Source organism: Schistocerca americana, chromosome 3 (genome assembly GCF_021461395.2).
Source record: "Schistocerca americana isolate TAMUIC-IGC-003095 chromosome 3, iqSchAmer2.1, whole genome shotgun sequence".
NCBI lineage: Eukaryota > Metazoa > Arthropoda > Insecta > Orthoptera > Acrididae > Schistocerca > Schistocerca americana.
In genome coordinates, this window is record NC_060121.1 from 932867397 (window position 1) to 932889604 (window position 22208).

A 22208-nucleotide genomic window follows, 5' to 3' on the forward strand; every position below is an offset into this window, starting at 1 on the left:
CCAATCCAGTCCAGGTGTTGTGTTGCGGCAGAGAGCAAGGTTGCTGGCAAATTACCACTCATTACATGTGGTGTGGTAAGGCTCCAGGCAGCTAAAGGGACTTGTTCCAGACTTTGTTTGAGAAGATGGAATGTGGATAGACAGTGGACCGATGCTGAGGTCTGGGTGAAATGCCATGCAAAATGCTCAGTGATGCAGCCAGGCTGCTCAGCAATATACTTGTAGTCCAGGCTGGTGAGGATAACAACATTCAGGGAAATGCATGGGACACCTGAAGGAGGACAGTGGCCAAAAATGCGTCTGCTCTTTGTCCATACCTGTGAAAAGGGAGACATATCATTCTGAACAAATCCATTTCTGATATTTAAGAAGATAACAGACCAAGGCAAGAACCTGTTTAAAGGCCAAGAGGTGGTTGAGAGAGAGAGATGCTGTTTGTAGTGTTGGAGAGCACATCAGAGGTCTTTAATAACTGCAGCAACTTTGGGGGTTCACCACGGGCCAGTCTTCTGCCTGGGAGAAATCGCTGAAGCAGCTGCTGAAACGATGGCGACAGTCAAACTCCGTCTCACGACGTCATAGTGTGGTGGAGCGACTGGGGTGGCACCCGAGGAAAAGGCATCCCAATTCACATTAGTAAAGGCCCACCTGGGAGGGCAACCTGGCACATAATGCTGGAGGAAAGATAGGATGAACTCTCCATTGAACAGTGGAAAGCATTCCAGGGCTACAGCTAGAAAGGTCAGTTGCCAAGAAAGTGCTGTGTGCCAACCATCCTGCCCTGGCCAGTGGTTGTAGTACCATCTCACAGGGAGTTATGCACATTAAATCCACAAGGAGAAGGAAAGGAAGGGGGGGGGGGGGGCTATCGAAAGAGGGCAAGAAGAGCAGGAAGTGTAGGAGGCCTATCTGGGAAGGAAATAAAGACTGCATATTGTTATGACGGAGTGTAAATGGATCCAAACGACCACTGCTTCCAGCACAGTATGAAGAGGAACCCACAATGTCTGTGCGGACCAACATACAGACACCGTCAGAAGATTGCAAAGGGCTGATCCAGTCTGGCAGAAGGCTTGGAAACCACGAAGAGTCAGTGAATGAGTATCCACAAACAAGGTTCCTACAATACAACACAAGCTACAGAGTAGGAAGAAAGAAGAGACTGCATCTCGAGACTGTGATGACACGAACCACTACAGTTTGATTGAGTAGTAGAAGAAGCCGAACAGACATTGAATGGGCCAGAATAGGTCATTGCACAGAGTTGTGTCCATCACCATTAAGGACAGAGTGACATCCACGAATGCAAGATCAGACACTAACTGAGAGGGGACGACACATATCCTCACATTGCGAAGGAATGTGACCAAAATGGAGACACCGAAAACAGTGCGTGGGATGTGGGATATAGAGCTTCACGGCGCAACAGTAACCGTAACTTTGATTTTTTTCTGGAAGGGTATCCCCCTTAAAAGCCAGGATGAAAGTGCTGGTACCAACACGATTGTCCTTAGGACCTACTTGGACTCGGCGGGCAAAATGAACGTCATGCTGTGCCAGATTAGTCCTGAATACCTTGTCCGATTGAAGGAGGTGGTCCCTGCAGAAAATAATGCCCGGGTCATATTTAAGGACTGCTGAGGAATAATTTTCACTGGGGTGTCTCCTAAACACTTGCAAGAATAAAGGAAAGCCGACTGTCAGGCACATGCAGTCTTAATCAGAAGAGAACCGGATCACATCTTACTGAGTGAGTCAATCCTCATCTGTCCTGGAACAAATTAAGTAACGGGCAAAGGGTTTCGCCCCAAGCTGGTAGGTCAGGCCCCCCTCCTAGGGGTGGCCATGCAAGGGAATGCCAAGGAAGTGAAAGTAGGAGTAGAGAGAACTGTTCCTGTCTGAAAATTCAGAAGTGAAAGAGCAGCCAGAAATATGTAGCTTAGGATGCTTCATGTGCAGAGCATCCACCCCAGTACCACCCACTCTGATTAGGGGCTCACCCCAAGGGTGCCCCCCAGCCATGGCGAGGGCCACCCACCACGGCGGCCATTGCTGTCTCAAAAAGACAAGCAGTCATTCCGAGGCATATACGAGGCAGTGACGACTGAGGTACCTGAAATCTGATCTCTGTGTTGTCAGGGGACTCCACCAGATGGGAAGATAACAGCCCCACCAGACATAGAGGCTACGCTAGTGGGGAGTTGGAAGGGGTCTACGATGGGAAAGGAAGGAGGAGGAGGGGGTGAGGGTGAGGAACCCGTGCAAAAGATGCTAGGGAGGGAGTTCTTCCCCAAATGGCTAATATTATGGATACAGAAGTTATGGAGAAAGAAGCTAACAATAGCCACACTAAGCCATCCAGTAGCATGACTAAATGTATCATCTGTTTCAAGGATTATATTCAAAATACCATCTGCCTAAATACAAGAACCATCAAGAACAGCAATGCCTTTTACCTTCACTTTATTTTCCTCCTTGGCCCCAGTTCTAATTTCAATATTTTCAAAGGCTTTATAAGCTGTAGTGCGAGTGCCACACATGCTTATACAGCTGATGGTTGTCCATATTCACAATTGTGAATACATTTCATGTAGGATAAAAAAAAAAGTGGAAACACGAGACAAGATCAAAAAGGAACAGCGGGACTGAGGGAATAGCTGAGCCACTGTAAAGGGAAACACCAAGGAAGGGGGGAGGGGAGGGGACAGAAGGGTGAGAAGTTAGGATGGGAAGAAGTGGGATGGGGAAGGGAATGCAGTCCAAGAGAGAAGAAAGGCTGCAACAGTTCAGGGCCCCGTGAGAGCCACACACAAACCCACAAAACAGCTGTGGGCCACCCAGGGGGGGGGGATAATAACATTTAAGAAATTGTTTCATCTGTTACTTTGATTAAAGTGTATTAATGTCACCTGTGAATTTTTGGGTTTCCTTTGGTGAATGCTGTGAAACTTAAAAACCTGTTCAAAAAATTTGAAATAATGGCTGATAATTAATTATCAGTACCTAAGATAACTATTCAGAATATTATACTGATATCTTTGCCTCCAAAAACATAAATTTGATGAATGAAGGAGACATTTTTAACACTTACTTAGTATTATTTATTAAGATCTCTTTTTAGTCATGCAACTATTTTTTACTTATGTAGTAATTTTCTAGTAGTTGCCGATAGCAAGGTGCCACAAACACGAAAAATTGCAGGAAACTTCCTCAATGTGCTACCATTGCTGATGGCTCATGCATGGCGAGGATGGCTGTATGGGATACAGCTGCACTACAATATGGAGTGTACTGAAATATACTAGAAACTAATGTAACAAAGAGTTACCATCTGTGTGACTGTGCTAAACTTTCAACTTAAATGTAACTTATAATTAACATGTAAGTGCGCCCACACTATGGCCATGGTGCAGCAATTGTGATATATTTTTAGTAGGAAAAAACAGTTTAAGTTGCAGTAACAGCAGAAGTTTTAATGATGTTTTTCACCTTTTTGAGGCATCTTCAGAATTTCTACATGGGGAAAATACATATAAACAGATAATGGATATGGTCCTATCTAGCATGAGAGGTTAGTAATTTTTTTTTAAATTACTCATAAACATCAGAGTGAAGGGGGACTTACGTTTAGAACTGTGGTATGCATCAAGAATGCTAAGGGAAAAGAGTATTATAAAAGTTGCCCTAGATTAGTGGCAAAAAGTCAAATTAGTTGTTGAAATGTGAAGAGAGAATTCTTACCTTTAGCAAATGCATGCAGCTATGCTACGATAGTTTCGCACTTCTAATCTTAACACACAAATATTGGCATACAAATTGTAGTGGGCCTGACTACATGACCACATATGCACACAATACGTGAAACTGGTAGGGCAGGAAGCTGCTGACCAAGTGGGTGAAAGTTCTGCTAGGCGGCTTTTACATGTTTGAAAGTACAGGACATAAGAATAGAGTAAAATGTTGTGGTAGTTAAAGTCAATGCAAATTAAAAATAGATTTAAAATAAGGGATAGAAGTAAAATAGATGTAAAAACAATTTAAGAAGGAATAAAATATCTAACACATGATGCCATCTGTTGATATCAAGAGTAAAGGCAAGATTTACGTAAGAAATACATAGACATTACAACTTCTATATGAATCAGATATAAAGTATGTAAAAAAAATTCCTGAAGCCAAATATAAAATATGAAGATATAAATTAACATCTTGATGAGGTGCGCTATGCCAGTACTCAGCTATACTCTGAAAAATTATCACCATTTTATTGTCATTATGTTGATGACATATTCATTGTATGTGATGACCCTTTGGTGGATATATCTTTAGTGAAAGATGAATTTAACATTGCACATTCTAAAATGTCTTATGAAGTAATGGGTCCACAAATTATTTGTACATAAAACTTCAGCTTGCTGATAGTGAAATTAATTCTGGCATTTCATAAGCCAACCACCAGTGACTCAATAATCCATGCATCGTAATGCCATCCATATCACCACAAAAAAGAATTTTCCAGAGCCTATGCAAAAGTCCTTTAACCTCAGTTGCTGCTGACCATGAACTAGCCAATTTTCAGTTCACTGCTAATAGTACTGTATATAACTAACATTGTCAATAAGTTGTACAAACAAAATGTTGAGAAAAGTGGTAGTTTAACAGAACCTAAGTTTGTAATCCCAAAAGCAAAGTTTGTTGTACCATATTTGGGTAGCATTTGTCAGCCCACTAGGATGTTTAGGAGCTATATTGTCAAAGTTGCTTACACATTTCATTATAATATCCAGTATCTATTTATACACTATGAGCAGCCATGTAATGACAGATTCTCTCATTTTTGGTTTATAAATAACATGTGCTTAATATCCTATGGTTACATTGGGCAGAAAGACCAGATGTTCTGAATGTGTAATTAGAAGTAATACAGCATTTCCTGAGCATTTAAAAGCTAGTAGACACACAGGACCTGTATTAGAATCACTCCAAATTTCTCATTGTGCACCCAAGAGCAAAAAAGTGACATCGCTAGAGGAACTGGATATTGTCAAACACACTCATGTAGCTAAAGATGTACATCTTAATGACCAACCAATTATTGAGAATTAGACATTTAATGATTCAATGGTGACAGTTTTTGAAAGAGTTTAACTGAACAGTGACATAATCTCCTCATAAATTTATTTCTATACCCTTTATTTTACATATGGCTTATAGAAAATTAATTATGTATTACAGCTACACAAAACAGACATCAATATATATGTATTTCTTGCATACATCTTGTCTTTACCCATGATGCCAACAGATGGCGCTACATGTTAGGCATTTTACACCTGTTTAAGTGGTTTTTACACCTATTTCAGTTCTATCACCCATTTTAAATCTATTTTTCATTTGCACTGACTTTAACTACCACTATATGTTTTAATTCATTCTTATTCAATTCTTATTTACTGTACTTTCAAACATGCCCACACCACCTAGCGGAACTTCTGTCCACTGCATTGGCAGTGTCCTGCCTGCCAGTCACAAGTAGCACGTGTGTATGCAGTATTCTTAAAATAGTTGCATGCCTTTGCCAAATATAAGAATTGTTATTTGTTGTGAATGTGAATATACCTTGCATCATTCAACATGTGAGCTTCTTAAATCAAAAATTGTTAATCAGCATCCTACACTGAACAGCTCAATGTGATTAGCAAAACTGTGGGAGCATCACCCCTTCAAACTGAGTTTTTATTTATCATATTCAAATATAAATGCAAAAGTATCTGACTCACATTTCACACTCTAATGAATAAATAATGATAATCACTAATTAACAACACACACGCACACACACACACACACACACACACACACACACACACACACACACACACACACACAGAGAGAGAGAGAGAGAGAGAGAGAGAGAGAGAGAGAGAGAGAGAGAAATTTCACCAAAACAGATTAGGGCAGTACCTTCAAATACTCTGGTGGCTTTCTGTGCATCCCAACACCAGCTGGAGTGCCGGTTAAAATGATATCTCCAGGGCGCAAGGTTATGACACTGTAGAGAGAAAAATCACAAATTTACATGAAAACTGTTCCTATTTAACCTCTAATTATTACTATTAGGGCATCACCTAATATCAGAGGAAGAATTTTGGCCATAAGAAAGTACTCATAGCTTAATGGATAAGAGCAGCAGCAAAATGAAACCAGTAAGTAAAAATCACAGGCTGTACAAAATTTAAAGATATTAAAAGCTTTGGTTCTTGAAACAAACAGAAGTTTTTAAACCTGCTAGTTATTCTCAATACTATAATACCAGTGCATAAAGAGCACGTCTGTCTGACAGATGACGAGTTAATAGTCCACATATTGCTAGTTTCCGACAATGATCCTGTTATTCATACACAACTACCATTAAAAAAAAAAAGTGTGATGACTCCTAAATACTTATGACCTCATCGTAACTATCCTTGAACATACTTAATGCTAGTTGCAGTGTCTAAGGATACAACAAAATGACAAACAATAACATTCACATTAACATTTGTCTTATAACAACAGAACTGTTTGCTTTGTAGACCAGAAGTAAAACATTTTAAGTTACATGAAATTAAATGGCAAACTAAGGAGAAAGAAAAGGACCGCTCCCAGTTCGGCAGAATGCTTTAACAAATTATGATAACCAACCATCCAACAGCAGAACAGCTGAATGATTTTGTTGTTGTTCATTCTGCAAATACCATCTAATATGTATTGGTGGCATCCAAAATGAAACTATAATCAATGTATACAAATCTTATCTAGGGGTCAGCATTTCATTACTTTATTTATTTATTTATTTAGTCACTGTAATCCTCTTTGGTATGTCTACCCTGAACTGGGGTGCTATATGACTTTCCTAAATTCAGTTTTGGTTATGTTTATTTCTTCTTTACATTCCCCTTTCTTTTAGCATATGGATGAACACCTGGAACCAAAAGCTAATGTTTGTACCACCATTTGTTGCCATCAGTGTGAACTGCCACTGACAAGTAGCAGCCATTTTCTCCTTTGTTTCTACTTAAAGTACTTGTTAATTTAGTTAATGTTGGTGTATTCTAAGTGAGGTATGTTATATTCCAAATGCTGATGCGTCTGTTTGCACAGGACTCGTTAGAAAAGTATATGGGTATCTAATGGAAACAACAACTACAATTGGAACTGTGGACAGTTTTTAATACAGAAAGAAACTGGTTTACTTCTAGATATCTGAAAAAGTAGATTGCTGTGTAAAATGATTCTCAAGTGTTGAAGTAACATCTAACTGAACCAATAACAGCATAAATGTGCACATGTTCTCAGAGAAATAGGCACATAGCATCAAACTAAGTGCATATAATGTAGTGAAATGATTTTTGTAAACACTAATATTTTGCTTTCTCTCAATATCCTCGTTAGAGAGTGAGCACAAGTAGTAGTTAGGAAATGGTCAAAGCATTTTGTGTCCCTTATGATGGCTTGAACTCTGCTGTGGATATTTTCAATGAGGTTTCTGAATGTTTGTGTAGGATTGGCACCTGTTCTTCCTTAAGAGCTTCCTGCCACCAAAGAAGATGCTGATTTAGATGCTTGGGTTTGGGGTGAAGTCAACATTTTAATTTATCTCAAACATGCTTCATTGGGTTCAGGTAGGTACTTGTAGCAGGACAATATTTCAGGAATGGTATTGCCCAAAAACCATTGCCTCATAAGGGCTACTTTATGTCAGGTTGTACTGTCATGCTGATACAAACAATCATTGTTTCCAAACTACAATGTGTTCATATCCTTAAAACATTTTTTAAGCACATTACAGGGACCACATCCTAAACACAAAAAACAACCCGATACTATAACACAACTTCCTGCGTATTTCACTGTTGACACTACACATTATGACAGGTAATGTTTGCCAGGTATTCGTCAAACCCGAACCCTTATATCTGATTGCCACAGGCAACAGAATGATTCACCACTTAAACTACTTGTTTCCAGACATTCGCCGTCCACTGGCATCCCTCTTTACATCACCTCAAGTGCCAGTAACACTGACTACAGAAATGTGGCTTATGAGGAGCTGCTCGACCATTGTATCACTTTCTTTGTAACTCTCCATGCACAGCCGTTAAGCTAATTGAATTGTTGGTTATGTAGCACTTTGTAACTTATAAGTGATTCCTTCTTCTGATTATTTTTTTCTTTCAACCACCCTCAGCAATGCTGGATGGTCCCTGTCCATCAGTACATGAGGTCTGCCTGGGCTCAGTTTAGCTATGGTTGTTCTGTTGCGTTTCCACTTCACAATCACATCACCAATAGCTCTAACTTGGGCAGCTTTAGAACAGTCGAATTCCCCCAATTGATTTGTTATTCAGGTGACATCCAGTAACTAGTCTACATTTGAAGTCACTGAGTTCTTGTGACTGATACATTCAGCTATTACACTGCTTCTGTACTGACAACATGATACACCCCACCTCCTTATACGTTGGTGGGTCCACATCTCATGACACTTAGTAGTCAATTTTGTAATACATAGGGGTATCTGGATAATTTTGAACAAGTAGTGTGTGTGAGTAGTGAGTGCTATATGCATCAGGTACTCATATTCACTTATGAAATTGATTATAATGCTTTAGATCAGATGTATGTCTGACTCCAAAAATATATCACTCAAATGACCTGATACAGAGATACAAAAGTACGTGAGTGGAATACTAGTCTAAGAGAATGTGCTTTAAGATGGGAGTGATTGTTCAGAGAGAGTTAAGCATTAAAATCTGGATAATTGCATGGGGTTCACACAAGAATGTGGAGGATAAATTTTTCTTTATACATATAATGTCTGCCCACATGAAAGACAAGTAGCCAATGAATACACTGACAAAACCATAGAAGTAATATGTCAGGAAGCCCAGCTTCCCTGCACTGGTAATGTAATAAGAAACTGACAGAGACATAATGGTGTCATAGTTCAATAATTCTTCAAAGAAGCTACAAGTGAGGGCGAAGTTCCTAATACTACTATTATGTTGCACTGAAATGTCATCTTCCTCAGATTTTTTTATATGCTATAAACATTATAATGGTGAAACTAATACTGTTCCCGTAACGCTTCTGTATTCCCACAGGGAGCTTCTCATTTTATAGAGAAGTACCAGCTCAGCACTCTCGGTTACTTAAAACAGACCTGATGCTCAAGATAAACTGGGGATATGTCTCAGCTGTGACCACATATTTTGAAACAATTTGCAAAACTAAATTTGTATGTGTGTGTTTTCTGTTCATCGGAAATGTGGTATATCCTTGGGACCTGAAGTCATACAAAAATAAATTCACAACTGCCATCATTCAGTCATACAATGTATACTCTCCTTTATGTAGCATATGAAACATACATCATGTTCAACCTAGACAATCTTTAACGTGAGTTGTCTCATAAGCGGCCTGTGTTCGACAACACTAGAGCTGCTTAAAATGATTTTTTTTTATCGAAGTTAACTTTACCCATAAGGTAAAGGTTTTTTTGAATTTGTCAAATGCTTCTTTGTGGAAGATCAAGTGCATCACTGTAGTGCAACTACTTGGGATGAATGACATTCATTGTGCTAGCCATGGAATATGTTATATCCGCATTTGCTACAGCCCAACAAGTACTACGCTCACTAGAGTGCATTTTCACATACTTTACAGATTACATTAAAATTAAGAATTTGGTACCAGATACCAATTTATGAGTTTCTTTCATAAAAGATCAGTGGAAATATGTTTGGCGGGTTATTTACTCATCTGAGAACAGTTGATATTTAAATTATGTCTGAAAATTAGCTGTTTGAAGGCAGTGTTTCCTGTAATATTGGAGAAATTAATCACCCGAGTGTCACTCCAGAATCCACCACTTTTGTATAAATTCTGTTGTGAGTAATTTATCAAATAGATCATTTTACTTTGTATCATTCAATACATGTATGTGTGCACGTGTGCAAGTTCACACATCTTGTTGATCCAACTTTCACTATAAATGTGACAATATGATCTGTTCAAATCCTTTCATTTCTAGTCTACTAAACAATGCACAAAAATTGTTCATGAGAATATTGTGGTACATTATGTACAAAAACTGATTAAAATACTAGCATTACATAAACTGTCACTAAAAACTAGGTTCTTGCCATTTGATGGCAATGTTACACCATCCAACCCTGCCTCGAGAAACCAGCCAAAGCTTCAGTGTGTCACTAGTTTCTTTTCAGACATTGTAACACGTTTTCAATTTATGATGAACGAGAATCACAGCATACACACTACTAAAGGCTGTAACATGTATAACTGCAGTCACATCAACTGTGTTACACATAGATAAATCTTTGAACTGTGTGAAAAAGAGCCAAAATAATTTGAAAGTTTTACTGATTTATTCCTCTCTGTTTTGTAAATCTTATGCAATAGTAAGTTCCTCAGGTATAATAAAAAGAAGACAATCTGATTCTTTAATGGAAAAAACATATCTGTTGCTTTGTGTACAACTTCAGTGCAATACTTACTGAGACAAGAATGAGATAATATGATCTATTCGATGTATGAGCTCATTTGTGTTTCCTTCTTGTTTTAGAATACCATTTACTCTGGAGCGTATGCCTAGAGCATGAGGATCAGCAATAGCTTCCTTAGTGACAACAGCTGGTCCAAGTGGACAGAAGCTATCCATAGCCTTTCCCAACAAAAACTGCCCCGAGTTTCGTTTTTTCTGCCAATCACGGGCACTTAAATCCTGTGCAACAGTAAAACCAAAAACATGTTCCATTGCACTTATTGGGCGAACATTCTTGGCAGTTTTCCCCATGACCACTGCCAGTTCCACCTCCCAGTCCAGCTCCTGTGAAATGAGAATTATAATTAAAAGAACAATGAAAACAAAATAACTAATTACTATAATAGTGAAAATAGAGTTATACTTACCTTTTTAAACTGTGTTTTTAGTAACTTCATACTTACTATAGAAACAAGCAATGAAACAAAAGCTAAGTTATGGAGGATAAAAAGGCAACACTTGCATAGAAAACCTGTACTAAATAAAAGCTGCGTCATAGTTGATGACAGCATCCAAAACTAGGCACTAGCCCCGTATCTCTGCATCTACTCTTATTCCAGCTATCATCAGCCACCAAAGAAAACTACTTTAATTTCTGAGAACTATACTCCCACTTCAGTGACTGTATCATTCCTTTTAAAAGCTGATTATGTTAAGAAATGCTTTGAGACTTTAAAAAAATCCCAAAACCTCTCTCCTGAATCCATTTCCCTCCTCACTCCTATGACACCCTGCACACCCACCTTCTACATGCTCCCCAAAATCCACAACCCAACAATCGTGGATGGCCCATTGTAGCTGCATATTGTGCTCCCAGTGAAAGAATTTTGGTCCTCATTGACCAGTACCTCCAACCTATTGCTCAAAATCTTGCCTCCCACGTTGATGATACCAACCACTTCCTTCACCAACACTCCACAACCAATCTGGCTCCCTACTCATCATTGCTGACGCCACTTCCCTATACACAAACATCCTTCACGCTCATGGTCTTGCCATTATTGAACACTATCTGCCCCAACATTCTTCACACTCCAAACCCACTACCTCATTCCTCATACACCTTACTAACTACATCCTAACATACAACTACTACTTTGGAGGTAAGGTATACAAACAAATCCGTGACACAGCTATGGGTACCTGCATGGCACTCTCCTATACCAGCCTGTTTATGGGCTGTCTGGAGGAAACCTTCCTAGCCTCCCAAAACCCCAAACGCCTGGTGTGGTTCAGGTTAAGTGATGATATCTTCATGATATGGACTCAGACACCCTATCCCAATACCTTCACAACCTCAACATCTACTCTTCCAACTGCTTCACTTGGTCCTCCTCAAGCCAGCGTGCCGAGTTCCTGGGCGTTGACCATGTCCTCTCTGATGACTCCATTCACACCTCTTCCACATTAAAAACACCAACAGTACCTGAATTTCAACAGATGTCATCCCTTTCACACTAAAAACTCCCTCCCATACAGCCTGACCATCTGGGGACAGCATATCTGCAATGACGGGATCCCCCTTGCCCAGTACACTGAAGCTCTCTCAGAGGCCTTCACAGACAGACACTAACCCCCAGACCAACTGCACAAGCAGATTTCCCATGCCATATCCTCCCCCCCCCCCTCCCCCAATCCTCCCATCATCCCCAAGAAACAGCTGGAATGGAGCGCCCCTTCATCAACCCCCCCCCCCCCCCCCCCCCCGAGATTGGAACAACAGAACCTCATCCTTTGTCAGTGCTTTGATTATCTATCATAATGCCCCACAATGAGCGACATCCTACCCAAGATTCTTACCAGCCCCTCCTAAAGAGGTCTTCCATCACCCATCAAACCTCCACAATAACCTAGTCCATCACTATGCAACTCCCAATCCCAACATCTTGCCACAAGGAAGATCCAGGTGCAACACCTGGCATTTCCTATTCCAGTCCTGTCGCAGTCTTATCCTACCCCATCAGAGGCTGGGCCGCCTGTGAAAGCAGCCATGTTATATACCAGCTCTGTTGCAGTCATTGCTCAGCTTTTTATATTGGTAGGATACCAGCCAGCTGTCAACAAGGATGAATGGCCATTGACAGAATGTGACCAAGAGCAAAGTGGACCACCCTGTGGAACAACCTGCAGCTGTATATAACATACTTTATTTCAATGGTTGCTTCACAACCCAGGCCATCTGGAGCCTCCCCTCCACTACCAACTTTTCTGAACTGCACAGATGGGAATTATTCTTACAACACATTCTCCACTCCCAAAATCATCCTGACCTCAACCTACAGCAACCTACTGTCCCATACCCATCACACAACTGTTTCTGCCTCCTCTGTCCTGTTACCACTTCACAATTCACCTCCCTTCACCCTCACTGTATGCTGCCCTCTGCTGGCACATCCGCCAATCTATGCCCCCCCCCCCCCCATTATTCCCTCCCCCCCACCTCCTGACACTGCACCTGTTAGCCCTGTCCTACCACCTTTGGTCCCTGGATGCTCCACCAATCAGTGTCAATTTCTCTTCCCCCACCCGTGCCCTGCTATCTCTCCCCCACCCTACTTCGGATTGTTGCTCTGTTTCAAGTACTGGAATATTGGCACATTTGAGGCCTGGAGGACAAGAGGAGATGTGACATTAGTTCATATTCACTACATACTATTTTATATAGGATGACCACAATCAAACTGGCTGTGCACATGAATGAATATAGAACTGCTCACCTTGAGGATGCCCTATACCCAGTTGCTGGAGTGCTCCAGGGATGGGGGGGGGGGGGGGGGGGGGGCACCATCTCACAATTTGCCTTCCATCACCCTCCTCATGCACTCCTGTCTGCTAGTGCATCCACAGGTCTTTTCTCCTCCTCTGTTCCTCTCCTTTCCCCATCCCCCCTTTTTTCTCCCCCCCCCCCTTCCTGCCCAGTTCTCAGGGAAAGCAAAATACATAGTGTAGCCAGGAGTTTCTCTTTCAAGAAAATGATTTAAAAGTTGGTATGACACAGGTTTCTAACGGGACTCGAACATTTTTATGGCTACTTATAAGTCGCCACTAGTCTTCCAAAAATTTTAAAAATACTCCATAACCCCTGGTCTAGCGTCGCCCCTCTACAAACTATCATGTGGGCCCTCTTGGCATGCTCTACATGTTAACTGGGATGACCTTATTGCCTGCTACTCTACACAGACAATTTCGATCCTCCCACACAATTCTAGCTTCCCTGACCTCTGGGGATGGGATATCTCACTCAAAACACTGAAAGGAAAATAATGGACTAATATTAAAACCACAGAGTACAGTAATATGCTTGCATGTATTTAATGTGACTGTTGTTGAGCTCTTGATATTCATACAAGCAGTTCTCTTTTCTCCAAAGGTCTCTCTAATTTTCCTGTAGGCAGTATTTATCTTACCCCAAGTGATACACACCTCTACATCATTAGATTTGTCCCCTAGCCATCCCTGTTTAGCCATTTTGCACGTCCTGTCCATCTCATTTTTGAGACGTTTGTATCCTTTTTTGCCTGCTTCATTTACTGCATTTTTACATTTTCTCCTTTCATCAATTAAATTCGATATTTCTTCTTTTATCCCACAGGATTTCTATTAGCCCTCATCTTTTTACCTACTCGATCCTCTGCTGCCTTCACTATTTCATCTCTCAAAGCTACCCATTATACTGTATTTCTTTCCCCCATTCCTGTCAATTGTTCCCTTATGCTCTCCCTGAAACTCTGTACAACCTCTGGTTTAGTCAGTTTATCCAGGTCCCATCTCCTTAAATTCCCACCTTTTTTGCAGGTTTTTCAGTTTTAATCTACAGTTCATAACCAATAGATTGTGGTCAGAGTCCAAATCTGCCTCTGGAAATATCTTACAATTTAAAACCTTGTTCTAAGTCTCTGTCTTACCATTATATAATCTATCTGAAACCTTCCAGTATCTCCAGGCCTCTTCCATGTATACTACCTTCTTTCATGATTCTTAAACCAAGTGTTAGCTATTGTTAAGTTATGCTCTGTGCAAAATTCTACCAGGTGGCTTCCTCTTTCACTCCTTACCCCCATTCTATATCCACCTGCTGCTTTTCCTTCTCTTCCTTTTCCTACTATCGAATTCCAGTCCCCCATGACTTAAATTTTTATCTCCCTTCACTATCTGAATAATTTCTTTTATCTCATCATACCTTTCTTCAATCTCTTTGTCATCTGTGGAGCTAGTTGGCATGTAAACTTTTACCACTGCGGTAGGCATGGGCTACAACAATGTGTTCACTATGCTGTTCGTAGTAGCTTAGCAGCACTCATATTTTTTTTATTCATTATTAAACCTACTCCTGCACTACCCCTATTTGATTTTGTATTTATAATCCTGTATTCACCTGACCAGAAGTCTTGTTCCTCCCGCCACTGAAATTCCTGCTGGTATTGGAAACTGGTACCTGGCACCTGGCACAAGATAGAATACTGTAAGGAAGATTGTCAAATCAGCTGTTGTCTATTGATACCCATGTCCTCCACTGCAACAACCTATTATAATAAAGTTCCTGCTCTTTCCACCTCAAGTGACCAATCATAACTATGACCTTTCAAAATTATGACATGACATCATGCTCAGAGATTGGAAATGACAAAATATAAGTGACACCTCACAGCTAAAGCATATTAGTAGATCCAGAAGCAGGCCACTCTAACCATGGCTGAAACTTTGATTTCTCCAGTATAGTTTTTTACATTATGACAAGGCATGATACTTAGAAAACTTTTATGTAAACTTACTGGCTGCAGAAGCCTACGCAGTTAGAATGTTTGATAACCTTGTGCTAGGTAACAGGAGAAATCTTCCTTGTGAATAATTTTTGTAAAGAAATACAAGTCTGGAAGTGGTTTAAGAGTTTAATTGTAGTTAAAGCTGTCATTTACAAGAAACAATCAATGTAAACTAGTTCTTACAAATTCTATCTTGTTAGAAATAATTCATAATGTAAACTTTATCACTTAGTTTCTAACGAACCTTTGTGATAGGAGGGTAAGGAACGTCGTCATATGGCCCAGTTATGCAGCTGCTGAATTTTGAAAAAAACATTGGTTCTTTTGGTGCTGGAATGTTCTGCTCTTCACAGTGACCTCTGTAGTTCAGACCCACACAAACTACCTTGTCAGGAGATGTTACTGGTGGCAGGAGACGAACATTTTTCAGGGGAATGACTGACTTCCCTTCAGCAACAATCCTGTAAAACATCATTGAGAATTACAATGTATTTCTATCTTACCAAATGTTATATACACAGCAAAAGTTAAAAAAAGTAATGTTGATCAAACACTATAAACACACTTTCTCTCAGCTATTGTTCTTATGTAACATAACGCTACGAAAGCTACAGGTAATACATGCCTTGACATGAAACTAAATTGTTTTGTGACCTTTAAATGGGTCCTGATGCTTGGACATGTGTTGTCAGAATCAACAAAGTGGCAGCGAGTGAAAACTTTATTACAGATTTGTTATTGTGCTCTGTGGAAAGCAAAAAACAGCAGGGCTCCTATACAGTCTCACTGGAAACGGTATGCAGAATGTTCTGAGTAGTGTAAGGAACAAATGTCCTATTTAGAAAGTGATCTATACTAATTGAAGGTATTTGATAAATACACTGATTTGCAACATCAGTATCGTTCCTTTTGTGCCAGCCCTTATACAGAACTTTTTGGTGAAGTTCAAGAACATGTCTGAAGTGAACTGCTCATCCTTTGCCACCTAGATGGTCATTTTTCATGTAACTTTCTACAGCCTAACGACAATTCAAGGACAAAAAAAGAAATGTCCATTATAATTATCCGGGCTGTTATGCCGTGGTCGGTTGACTCTGTGGTGATTCCCAACGTTTCGTCTCCGACTGCGGGAGACATCTTCAAGGGGGTCCGTAGCTTGATGGAAGGTCCAACACACACACACTGGCTCGCTACTGAATCTTTGGGATCCCCGCTAGGTCACATTAAAGGAAGACATCAAAGAAATTGAGGTTTGCTCTTTGATTTGTTATGGGTAGGTTTGATAAGCTCACAAGTATTACAGAAATGCTCTGTGAACTCAGATAGGAATTGTTTCTTGTAAATGACAGCTTTAACTACAATTAAACTCTTAAACCACTTCCAGATTTGTGTTGGACCTTCCATCAAGCTACGGACCCCCTTGAAGATGTCTCCCGCAGTCGGAGACGAAACGTTGGGAATCATCACAGAATTCATCAACCGACCACGGCATAACAGCCCAGATAATTATAATGGACATGATATTTCCGGCCGTGAAAGTTTACATTTTAAAAAAAGAAATGAACAAATATATCAAAACAAATGCTACCAGCCTCATTTTGTTTCTTCTAGACCTCAGCTACAGTTACAGCTACATCCGTCTACAGCTACATCCACACTCCATGACCCACAATATGGTGCAAGGCAGAGGCTGATCCTTACACGGTATGTACATTGATGCCAGAAGAATCGTTCTACAGTCCGTCACAAATGCCATTTCTCTAAACTTTCTCAATAGTGTTCCACAAAAATAATGTTTTCTGCCCTCCAGGGACTCCTATCTGAGTTAACAGAGCATTTCTGTAATACTTGTGAGCTTATCAAACCCACCCATAACAAATCAAAGAGCAAACCTCAATTTCTTTGATGTCTTCCTTTAATGTGACCTAGCGGGGATCCCAAAGATTCAAGTGGTACTCAAGAATGGGTCACATAAGTGTTCTTATGCAGTCCCTTTTGTAGATAGGTACACTTTTGAAGAATTATTTCAGTAAACCAAAGTCAACCATTCGCCTTCGCTACAAGTAACTATTTCATATCACTCTGCAGTATTACATGTAAATATTATATTTAATTGTCATGAGTGTGTCAAGCAGCACACCACCAACACTGTATTCAAACACTACAGATTTTTTTTCATACTCATCTGCATTAACTTACATTTTCAACAGAGCAGGCTGCCATGTATAACAATTAATAACACCAAACAGAAATTCTGTCTAGGTCATCCTGCATGCTGCTGCAGTCAAACAGTGACAACACTTTCCCATACACTACAGCGTCACCATAAAATAGTCACAGAATGCTGCTCACCCTATCAAGCTGATCATTTATGTATACAGATAACAAGGGCAGACCTATCACACTTGCCTGGGCCACTCCTGTTGACGCTCTTGTCTCTAATGAACACGCTCCACCCAAAACAACGTACTGGGTTTCATTATTTAAAAAGTCATATAATAATTTGAGCATGACAACTTTCTGAAATGTCGTTTCACAATATTCTGCTATGGTAGTCATTGAAGGCATCACACATTGCTCTCTTGACAGCCAAATGTGTTGCATTCAGCATCTCTCTATCTATAGCCCTACACTTTGTTTTACACGTATTATGCAGTAATCTCAGATTCTTTAGCAATTTCTTTACAATGACTCTATACCATGGAGGTTTCCTCCCATTATGAACTGTTCTACTGTGTACATAATATCTATCCAGCGTGTGGTGAATTACTCTTTTAAACATTATTTATGATGATGGGTTTAAAGGGACCAAACTGAAATCATTGGTGGAAATTTAAATCACCCACCAATTAACTGGTAATATTACAGTTTTGTTAGTGGTGGGCATGATAAGACATCCTGCAAAACTTTACTAAATGCCCTCTATGAAAACTACCTAGACCAGATAGTTAGAAACCCCACTGATGATGGAAATACACTGGATCTAATGGCAAGGAACAGGCCTGACCTCTTTGAGAATGTCCACGTTGATACTGGTATCGGTGACCATGATGTAGTTGTGACAACAATGATTACCAAAGTACAAAGGACAATCTAAACAAGCAGGAAATGGCAAGGAACAGACCTGACCTCTTTGAGAATGTCCACGTTGATACTGGTATTGGTGACCATGATGTTGTTGTGACAACAATGATTACCAAAGCACAAAGGACAATCTAAACAAGCAGGAAGATACATATGTCCAGTAAACTAGATTAAAAAATCAGTAATGTCTTATCTCAATGAGGAACTTGAAACTTTCAGCAGAGGCAGGAGCATGTGTTAGCAGATAGTTACTGCAGGCAACAACACAAAAGGGGTGGGGTGGCAATATTTGTAAATGAACATCTTCCATTTAAGAAAATCTCATTTTTTAAACAATACTGGAAAGAAGGAACAATTGAAATGGCTGGTGTTGTGGTCCACATAAACACTCATTAAAGCAGGTTAGCCAAGCATAAAGTTATTGGTATGTACCACTCACCAAATACAGATGTGTTGTATTATCTTGATAGACTTAACAGGGCATTTAGACAAACAAGTCCCACTGACCTTAGCATGTTTGGAGACTTAAATACTGATGCAAACTCCTGTACTATAACCTATTTGAAAATAACAGATATACTTTACTCATATAATCTCACAAATTTAGTGAACTCTGACACTAGAGTAACAGAGTCAAGCTCCAGTAAGATAGATTATGTAATAGTCAACAAAAATGTAAAAGACAAGGTTAACTTTCGAAGTTAATATTCATTACTTAGATCACTATTGTCAGGTGTTAAAATATTTAAGGTTTGCTGTACCAACAGCAACTACGATAATTGAGAAGCGGATCCTGAATAACACCAACACCAGAGCTTTCAAAACTAAGTTAGCAGAGGAGAAATGGGACACTATTTACCAACCTAAAGGGTCAGAAGATAAATGGGAAACATTTTATAGGACAGTGCTGAAGCATTTCGATGCTGGTGCCCTCTCAAAGAAATAACTAGGGTTCGAACCAACTCTCCTGTTTAAAGTAATTCTAGGCTGAAACTTACACCTAGGCTGAATCAGTTAAGGCAGAATATATATGATCTTGACTACTTACATAAGGAAACAAAGCCACATATATTTAAGAAAAAGTACAATCAAGCCAAAATAACTTTTAAGACAGACCTTTTGCACTTGAGGAACCAGATAAACAATGGTGCAATAGAGCATTCAGACAACATACGTAAGGCATCCTGGAGACTAATCAATAAACACCATAAAGCCACAAGCAAGGGACAGAGTGAACCAGTTAGCATTAGACACGAAGACCATCTAGTGAAAGATCCAAAAGAAGTATGTAATTTATTCACTAAGCATTTTTTATCTCTCCTTTTGACCAACCAGCCCCTATTACAGGTCTACAGGATGGCACAACAAATGATATCAAGACTGGTATAGAGCTCGAATTTATGGAGGTGAATCACTAGGAAATATTTAACACAATACAAAAGCTAAAGAACAAGCATTCATCTGGATGGGGTGGTGTCTCAAGTGTGATGTTAAAGAAATGTGCCAATGAAATAACTAAACACCTTACCTATCTTATAAACTGTAGTATTAATGAAAACATATACCCAAATGCCTTAAAAATAAGTGCTAGACAGCCAGTCCATAAGAAGGGAAGCAAAGAAGAAGTTCCAAATTCTAGATCGATATCAGTTATCCCTACCTTTGGTAAAATATTTGAAACAGTAATCCTATCACAACAAACATAATTTTTCTCAAGACACAAAATGCTTACCGAATCGCAGCATGGGTTTAGGACAGACCTAAGCACTGCCATGAAGTATATAGCAATAAAGAACGAGGTATGCACACAACCAGAGAATTCCTTGACCTGAGCAAAGCTTTTTGACTCAGTAAATGATGAGCATCTCTTAAATAAACTGCGGGCCTACAATGTCAGTGATGCCACAATGAAACTTCTATCCACCTATCTGGTTATCAGAAATAATGTACCAAACTTGCACATCAAAGTAACATTAAGATCTTAACTTTTAAATCCACAAGTGAAACAGTGACACAGGGAGTCCCTCAAGGCTCAATTCTTGGACTTTTCCTCTTTTTAGCATATATTAATGACTATACACCCCATTAACTTGCACATTGTAAATTATGCTGATAACACCTCAGTTTTATTTCATGCTAAAGATTGTGAGGAACTGAAATTCTCAGTACGTAATGGGATACTAGAATTAAGTTCATATTTTCATGCACAAGGATTAAAGGTCAATGTAAATAAATCCCAGATGCTAATATTTACAACTGGCAGCTCACACCACTCATGCATAAATGAGGTATGTGGTATAGTGGCAGAGGAAGCAAACGAGTGTAAATTTCTAGGGGTCCATTTGGACTCAAACCTCTGGTGGATTAACCACATTAATGCTGTATGTAAAAAAGTCAGCAATGGGCTGTATCTTCTTAGACAACTGTACAAAATGGTGCCCACCCACACACTTAAAACTGTGTATTATGGGACAATCTATCCCCATGTCAACTACTATATAGAAATATAGGGTTGTGCTGCAGACATTCACCTTAACAGATTACTATTGCTACAAAAAAGAGGGTTAAGGATTATACACGGACTAGGCTACAGAGACTCTTGCCGTGATGTTTTCAGACAACACAAGTACTTCACCATAAACTCTTTGCATCTTTATAAATTAATTACTTTTTTGGTCTCACAGCAAACTTAAGCAACTAAATGTAGTGATATGCAAGACCTCAGCACCAGGTCCAAAGAAAAATACTACAAACAAAGAACAAGATTAAAAATGATGGACCAGAGCCTATATATTAATGGACTGATATGGTATAATAAACTGCCAGAGCCCATGAAAAACAGTACTAAAAAGCAATTCAAATCAAAACTAAAAGAATTCTTAATTGAAAAGTGGTCTCTATTCACTCAACGAATTTTAAATGGTTAAGTTTAAGAGCTGTAAAATAATGCGTAAAAAAAATAATTGCCTGTACTAATATGTGTAAGATGTAATGTATTTTGACAAGCATCTATTTGCTTTTTAATTACTACCTGTAAGGCTAAGATCTAAATGTATTTTATGTTTGTAACTGTACTTGACGTTTGCAAAAGCCATCCTATTGATGCCTCAACGAAAAAAAAAAATCTAAATAAATAAATGTAGAGGAACTCTGGCTCAATTTAAATGAGTAATGCGCCACGCACTGGATAGATATGTACGCAATACAACAGTTCATAATGGGAGGGAACCACCACGGTATACAGTCACTGTAAAGAAATTGCTACAGAAATGGAGATTACTGCATAATAAGCATAAAACAAAGGGTACGGCTATAGATACAAAGATGCTGAATGAAACTCGTTTGGCTGTCAAGAGAGCAAACAAAAAACTGTGCCCATTTCTTGGAAAAGGGCACAGGTTACCCCCATCTACAAGAAGGACAGTAGAAATAATCCACAAGACTATCGTCCAGTATCCTTAACATAGATTTGTTGTAGAATCTTAACATATTCTGAACTCAAACATAATGAGACATCTTTAACAGAATGACCTCCTCAATGCCAACCAGCATGATTTTCGAATGCTTTGATCATGTGAAACCCAACTCGCACTTTCACATGACATACCGAAAGCTTTGGATCAAGGCAACCAGGTAGATGCAGCATTTCTCGATGTCTGAAATGCACTTGACTCAGTACTGCACCTAAGCTTATCATTATAAGTATGATCATATGGGGTACCCAGTGAAATTTATGACTCGATTGAGGGCTTTTT

The 22208-nt window shown here is 39.5% G+C and overlaps 1 protein-coding gene across 1 annotated transcript in view; it reads right to left on the reverse strand.

Annotated features, from left to right (window-relative positions):
- LOC124605382 (fumarylacetoacetate hydrolase domain-containing protein 2) overlaps positions 1-22208 on the reverse strand; it is a 134814-nt gene that overhangs the window by 10218 nt on the left and 102388 nt on the right. Inside the window, exons 2-4 of the mRNA XM_047137022.1 lie at positions 15614-15830; positions 10560-10891; positions 5965-6052 (exon numbers count right to left, since the gene is read on the reverse strand). Coding sequence (XP_046992978.1) covers positions 5965-6052; positions 10560-10891; positions 15614-15830 — 637 coding nt within the window. The remainder of the gene's footprint in view (positions 1-5964; positions 6053-10559; positions 10892-15613; positions 15831-22208) is intronic.